The 8000-nt window shown below is 40.4% G+C and overlaps 1 protein-coding gene across 1 annotated transcript; it reads left to right on the top strand.

The window, feature by feature from the left end:
• Positions 1-5871: 5871 nt before the first annotated feature.
• Positions 5872-7607, top strand: LOC148099964 (collagen alpha-1(XX) chain-like). The gene is made up of 3 exons (XM_087849746.1): positions 5872-5980; positions 7134-7279; positions 7425-7607. Exons 1-3 carry the CDS (start codon positions 5872-5874, stop codon positions 7605-7607), a joined length of 438 nt encoding a protein of 145 aa, XP_087705872.1.
• Positions 7608-8000: the final 393 nt, after the last annotated feature.

The raw sequence follows: 8000 nt of genomic DNA, 5'->3' as shown, positions 1-8000 counted from the left end.
TTGACCAGTTTTAGAATAATCTTATCCAGTCTCAGTGGGAATTTTAGCATATCGAGAAAGTTTGATTGTATACTTTATTTCTTAGTATCTGGTTTGTTTTATTCCTGCTGTCCACCTCGTGGAATAAACATGAATGAAACAATACTTTCCTGTCAAAAACAATATTTTAGTCAAGGCTAGCGGAAAGTTTGATATATATCATGAACATCTTTCCTCTTTGTCTTCCTATAGTTTAGTTTCATTTTATTACCCCAACCGGTGGAGGCAGATGGCCCCTCCCTGATTCTGGTTCTGCCGAAAATGGAGTTTTTCCTTCCCACTGTTGCCAAGTTCTTGCTCATAGGGGGTCATTTGATTGTTGGGGCTTTCTCTGTATTATTGCACAACCTTTATCTTACCATATATTTCAAGTTTATATGTTGTGAATTGGCTTGATTTAAATCAAATTGAACTCATTCAATTAAAACCAAATATAACTTGTAATCCAGTCTATTCAAATGTAAAGTCATCTCACTCAATTTGGACTAGCACTGAAAAATACACTGACATCCTCTGTTTCCCAATTAACAGATCAGAGGTTGATGTTTTATTCATGACTCAATACTTGAATGGTTTTATCCTGTTTATAAATAAACATTTAAAAAGGACATTGCTTCATTGTCTGATTCATTCTTTGTCTGTGTCAGTCCTTAATACACACACATGTATACAATAATTCTAGTTGCCACAGTCTCTGGAGATCCTATGCTCTGTTTTCTTATACTTTTCTTCACTGTTTACCTCATTTTGCCCAATAAAATGTACATTTTTGTAAACAATGACTTGTTTTGGGCCATTAAAAAAACTGTCTCCATATGAGGACGTACTTGAAGAGAAAAAGTCACCACTTTGCATTTTACAAATCAAGTAAACAAACACGGGGCTGTTTATCATATAACTAACTTTTAGGTCTGTGGGATGGAAGGATGGGAGCTTTAAATGTTGTGCCTCCATAATTATTCTAGAGTCTTTACAATGTTCAGCCCCTGCTGTGATTTGGTGCTACATACATAAACTTGAAATGAATTAATCCACCTGTTCACAGGAGATCACAGGAAGATGACACCAAACATCAGAAGATCTTGTTGTGCGCCACAGTAAAAGGGTGGTTTCTTGGGGCTAAAAGCACATAATAAACTACAGCAGAAGCTCAAATAAAGCAGGAAATAAGCAGGCAGCACTTGATCTGCTAATGCACGTTTCCCACTTTTATTGTTGCCTCATTCACTAACAGTTCAATGGTGCAAGATTACCATACACAGAATTAGGATATCTGCATGACACATCTATGCTGTACAGCGAATGGATTATAATTATTACAAATACAGTAAACATATTTACATTTTAGTTCAAGCTCCATACAACATAGATATTTACAAAGTATGAAAATGAAACCGGTCTGACAAATAATAAACAGCGTTAATGACGTTTTTTTTTTTCTTTTCTTTTGGTGAACAAATCTGAAAGGGGGCGTGGTTAACTGATATTAATTGTCTGAGGTGGAAAATATCATGGCTAGTTTTGTTTGAAAGGCATCAACAGAAAAACACACACAGATGTATATGAGGTAGATTTGAGACTTGATCTGTGCATAGGTGCATCTTTGATGTGCAGCTCAGAGATCCACAATCCAACACGTTTCTGTTTCTCTGACCGTCAGGCTGGCTGACCCGAGGTCACGTCAGAGCTTTATTTTTCATCTATATGTAACAGACAGTTGGTACCTCTCCTTCCACGCATTTCATACGACACAGCAGACAGACTGCTGGTTGGTTGACCAGAGTTTTTCAATACCTTTCTGCATTAACACATCTCGAGAGGCGTAGGCGCCAAAAAGTGAATCCGAAGCCAAATGTAGCAGCTGCAGCACGGCACACAGAGCAAATATTTTCATGGGGTAGTATCAGAAATAAGACCTTTGAATATGTAGTCCCTTTAACTTCTTTCCTTCTATTAAACCATTCATTCATTCTTTTTCCTTACGTCCTTCTAACCTTTTCACTGTGTTTTCTTTGCGTCTTTACAACAAGAGTGTAAAGTTAATAGCAGTAAATGTCAAGGCTTTCTGATTCTCAGTGAGATAGAGCGAGCTAGAGGAGCAGAGAGGGATGTGTTAAATGAGGGTTAACTACCACACTCATCCCAGAACAGACTAACCCTGTTAGTGAGTCAGTATTTTACTGACTCACTAACTGACACTGGCACTATCGGGGGTTTAGAGGCGGCGTATGTACACAGATTGAGGAGGATCTAAGTATGACGTGGATGACAGAGGAAATCGGGCGTGGCCCTCCTGTCAAAGTTCCATAAAGCCTTTGAATGAAAACAAACGTCGTTGTGACAGTGATGTACACTGTCTTGTTGGTACATATGTATCAATCTAATAAACTTAAACCTACACCATCCTCCCTATTCTGCTATTCTAAACAGTACTTAGCCGAAACCCAAAGACTGGTTGAGTTAACTTCCTGAACGATCTACAACATATGGTGGAAACCTGAAATTAAGACAGAGAAGACTAGAGGTGAGACATGACCATTACTGAATATTAAAAATAATAAATGACAGATTTACTGATATTTTCATAAACTATTTATTTACCACATCAATAAACAGCATGGCAGGGCAAAATATTTTTTCTAACATGGCAACCTTTGCCACCGTGGCAGCACGGTGGTTAGCACTGTTGCCGCACAGCAAGAAGCTCCTGACTTCAATTCCAACATCAGGCCGGGGTCTTTCTGTGTGGAGTTTGCATGTTCTCCCCGTGTTTGCGTGGGTTCCCTCCGGGTACTCCGGCTTCCTCCCACCGTCCAAAGACATGCAGCTTGTGGGGATAGGTTAATTGGATAATCCAAATTGTCACTAGGTGTGAGTGCGAATGGTTGTTTGTTCCTGTGTGTTGGCCCTGCGACAGACTGGCGACCTGTCCAGGGTGTACCCTGCCTCTCGCCCTATGATAGCTGGGATAGGCTCCAGCGCCCCCCGCGACCCTGGAAAGGATAAGCGGAAGTGAATGAATGGATGGCAACCTTTTAAAAGAGAAAGGAGACAGAAAGACAGGTGAGAAAGAATAAAACTTAACTGACTTTTTGATGGCATTTTACACAAAGTACTAGTACAGTATCTAGAAAATGTGGGAAAATACTGGCATCATGTACAGTACTTTCTTCTGAAGAAATTATGTTGGGACCCTGAAAAAAACTTACTATGTACAATAATGGATTTCTATACATTTGACATCAGATGAAAACTTTGGTTGTAAGATTTGGATAATTATTTATTAAAAGCTAGAAATTTTAAATGAGAATAAGAAAGAAAAGTATTTCTTTGTGCCCCCCTTTCCCTGTTAATGCTCTACCTGGCCTTTTTATGTTTCCCTCTCACCAGATAACCAGCAGCTTTTATGGCTCCAACAAACATCAGCTGATACTAGAAAGTAATATTAAATCAATTCTAACAACAGCTTATCAAGTTTAAAGGCGCTTCTGCTGTTTAACACGACCTCCGCTAGTTTCCTCTTTCTGACGCAAAGCGGGAGATAAACAAGCAAGAAAGACGGGACTTGCGGCAGAAACGCTGATCAGCTGATCATTGATCAGTTTCATGATTGAAGTAGCAGCAGGAGAGGGAGGGGGGAGAATGAGAGCAGAAGAGGCAGCTGACAGCGTAAAGACACAGAATAACTCCAGCTTTTTGTCTTTTTTTTAATTGTAGCTGAAGTATGGGACAAATCCGTGTATTTTCAGCTCAATACGAAACATGTAATATTAACTCTGAATACCAGAGGATTCCGTTTTTTACAGGATGGTAGGCAACTCTACTAACTAACCATATGAATAAAATAAAGTTCACCAGTAACATATAGCACCCACCCAACTGTATAGAAACTCCATCATGCTAGCTAGTACACAGTACGAGTTATTGTAACTGACTGTAAAAAGTTAGCACAACGAAAATAAACTACACCTAAACTTGGTTTGACCCAGATAGACTGCAGGTCATAACTTCTTACCTGAAGCTCATTTCACCTGACAGTCGGACCCGCGGCCGCCTTGGGTCTCTCCACCTCCGCCTCCCCTTTCCCCCATCCACCTGCTGGCTTCCACCACTTGCTAATTTTACTGAAGCTGTGAAAGCTCCACCACAGCCACTACCAAACAATTGAGTTATTTTTACACGTCTGCCAGCATCTGTCCAATCCGCCACCTTTCACTGTTTACACGGTTAAGAAAAAAAGACAACAACAACAAAACATCGGCCCATTTAAAACGAAAAATTACCATCGGCCCACCCAGCAAATACCCAGTATGCCCGATGGCCAGTCCAGCTATGCCCCACAGACAGACTGAGGCCCCGCAGCTATTTTTCGGTAAGTTAAATGTGTTTGTGGCCACTGTCCTTAGCTAGGTCCTGAAATCTAGGCAGCTAAGATGAGAAGTGGGCTCTTCGGGGAAACTTGTTTTGTAAAGTTGGTTTAGCTAATCCGTAGAGGCGAATGACTTGAGCGTGACTAAAGAAATGATGAGAAAAGCACTGTGTTGCTCTTTTGTCCAGTCATTGATGCTAGCTAAGAGGATGTAATAAATATGTAATAAAGGCAAGATAACAGAGATGAAAAAGGAGTGGTTGTTGAGAAATAAGTGGTGTGCAGGCAAAAAAAACAGGTGTGAGTGGGTAAAATTTGGTGAGTATTTGAGTGCAAAAATGTGTGGTCTCCAACTAATGGAAAAGGCTGGTCACGCGATGTGCACGTAGTGTTCTTTAAATAGAAGAATTTTTCCCATTCTCATATCCCGTCATGTGGCGACATGTGGCGGGCTAGCAGGTTAGTAACATACAGGCCCGGGTTCGAGCCCTCGGTTCACCTGGTTCTGTATGTTCACCTGCTAGGGGGAGGTCCAGGCAGGTGATCTTGGAGTGAAAATTCTAAGGGATGAACCTTGTTCAGCCTGGGCTTCCCCTGACTTTTTAGTTTTCTTTCTTTCTTTTTTTTCTTTTACCTGCCACAAACAAACAGACCTCCTTGTTGTCATGGCTACCAAGGACCACTCTTCTTGTGCCAACAAGTCATTGCTTCACAAAACATTATTTCCTATGTTTCCCTGTGGGTTTTTTTTTTTTTATCTCTTGTGTTTTAGACAACAAAAATAAAAGAAAAAGATCTACAGATTCAGGCTTTTCTTTACCTGTGGTAGTCGCGTAGAATGACGTCACTGACACTGGTTTAATATGAGAACAAACTTTCTCAAACAAAAAGAAAAAAAAGAAGAAGTGGGTCGGCGTGTCATCTTTACCGAGCACCATACATGTTTTGCCTCACATTAAAATTATTATTTTTCCTTTTCAACAGTAATTCAGAGAGAAAAAAACAGAGAAGTCAAATATATCAAATTTGCACTAATTCTACAGCCCGGCAGGTGGCGCAAAGCACTTGCCGGCGCCTGGCAGGTTGAAGCACAGACAGGTGCCAGTTCGATTCTCACTCAATCGCTCACACACTCACTCACTCCAAATCCTCTCTGTAGCTTCGGTCTGCTAGGGGGATTCCTGGTCTGCGCAGGGAATCCCGATGTTTTTTTCTTTTTTGGGGTGTTGGGGCCTTTATTTAAAAAGCTGGGACTATCTCCGTTGTCATGGCTACCAAGAACAACGCCAGCTTGGGGGAGAGCGGAGAGCGATAAGCACAGACTCATTCATCCTTTCTCCACTTTCTTTTCACAGCTGCTGCGGTGGGAAACGCTGGGATTTGTGTGGCTATGCAGTTTTTGCGTTGTTGGGAGCTTTTAAGGACCAGCCTTGAATTTTACACATTTGATAAGTGAAGACTGGATGTTTAGTGACGAGAGCTGGGATAATCTGGAGAGAATCTGCAGGCTGCATCTCCAAATCAGAAATGGCTTTAGATCTGATGCTAGCAGACAGGCATGCATGTCTCAGGGTGATTACACACTAACACATTGTGATTAATCACACACACTTGTATACATTTTATTCACAAGATAAAAAAAAAAAAACCCACTATACAAAATGTGTTTTTGTGACAGGCTGCTAGTAACAAAGTGCTTAAAGATTTAAAATTGGTTCTTTCCCAAGTTTTCTGTTATGTGCACACACATTCCTCGACTTAGGTGCTTTTTAGTTCTCCAATAATGGTCAGTGCAAAGTGTTTACACAAACAAAAAACAAACAAACAAAAAACATTACTCAGAAAATGGTCAGGTACAAGAACTGGACTAAAAAGGAGTGGAAAAACCAGATAATGTCCAAAGAAATACTTCATCGTGTGGCTCACGACTTTTGCACAGTACTGTAAATGTTATTAATAATGAAAGATGTCAAAATGTAGCTTTGTCATTTTTAAAAAATTCCCGTACACATTATTCTTTTCTTCTAGTGAAGGTGCCTCCTCCTTCTGACCTTAGGGTAACTAATTTCTCAGACAGTCAATGCTAATGTGTTAAGTCACATTAGCAGCAGTGTTCAGCCTAAAAAATACACAAGTTAAAAGTCATGCATTTGAGTCATGCATCCATATTATTTGTTTATTTATTAAATTATTTTTGAGACACTGTTAGTTGTTAGAAGCCAGTGTTTTAATGATAGGACATATATGACAGTAATGAGACAACCTAAGATATCCAAGATTACCACAAAAACACAAATAGAATCACAGAAAGCTTGTTTGTCTCCCGTTAGTCTTTAGGCCCAGTTACCTTTTACTTTTCTGTGGTCAGTAGCCCTTCATGTCATATTCTGTCTCTATGTACAATATAGCATTACTAATACAACAACCTGTACGTAAATGAACTTCATTGTGTAATTGATGGCAGTTGTCAAAGTACTAGTCACTTAAAGGTTAAATTTCACATCTAAATTCTCATCTTTGAATAACTAGAACTCTGAGCTATGAAATAAATGTAGTGAGGTTAAAGTATCAAATCAAAGTATCAAATTCTCTGTTATACTTTACATTTATTTTCTATAAAAACACTTTGCTCTGCTGCCAAAATAATTTCCTCCTTTAAAGGAACAAAGTGAGGGTTAAGTGTCATTAGCTGTGGTACTTTATCTCTTCTATGGTGTTGCTGCAGTGTCTGGTGGAGGCCCAACCAGCCTCACGGTTTCTGATGAGACTGCCGTCAGCATGGTGATCAGCTGGGTACCTCCCAATGCTCATGTCCTCCAGTATCACATGTCCTACATGGCTTTAACTGGAGCTGATAGCCAGGATCACACTGTGAGTGGGTCGTAGTCATTACATCTTCACCTCTTCTGGCCTTCAGCCGGCTGTCATGTGTCAGAATTCCAGAAATTCCATAAGTCCCAAAACTTTAAATGAGTTCTGACTGTGTTGGGATGATAGTGTTGTTTGTTGTCTACAGGTGCTGGTCCCTGGTGGAGAGAAGCAGGTGATGCTGGAGTCACTGCAGCCAGATACACGTTACAACATGTTAGTCACCGCTGAGTACCACAACAGAGAAGGAGGCAGCGATTCAGCTCAGGGCAAAACTGGTGAGTCAAACAAGGAAAGATGCCAAGACAGCTCAAGTGCAACTTCCAGTTAAGACCAACAGGCTTACATGCAAAAAGTGCAAATGTCCCATTACTTTACCCTTACAGGAGGACATGCATATGTAACGGAGGGAAGGTGATGTTTTTCAGTGTTCGTTTAAAGGAGGGGAAACCTTCCTCCAAAACGGACAGAGCAGTGGAGCCGCCAAGGGAAAGCACACAACTTTAAAACTGTATAATTAAAATATAATTTATTATATTTAAATAGTTAAAAGTGTAAAATGAATTAAAACAACCCTGGCCAGGGGACAACACAATAAAAATCAATAAAACACAACATTAAAAATCCGGTGGCGTCCGCCACAATATAAGAGTCACTAAAAAGTTAAAAATCCAGCGGAGTGGTGCAGGAGGGGAACCCGGCGGCGTCCTCGCCTTCCTTCCCA

The sequence above is a fragment of the Neolamprologus brichardi genome, chromosome 13 (assembly GCF_056152115.1).
Source record: "Neolamprologus brichardi isolate AB-2024 chromosome 13, ASM5615211v1, whole genome shotgun sequence".
In the NCBI taxonomy this organism is placed as follows: domain Eukaryota; kingdom Metazoa; phylum Chordata; class Actinopteri; order Cichliformes; family Cichlidae; genus Neolamprologus; species Neolamprologus brichardi.
This window is presented reverse-complemented; position numbering and strand designations above follow the sequence as displayed.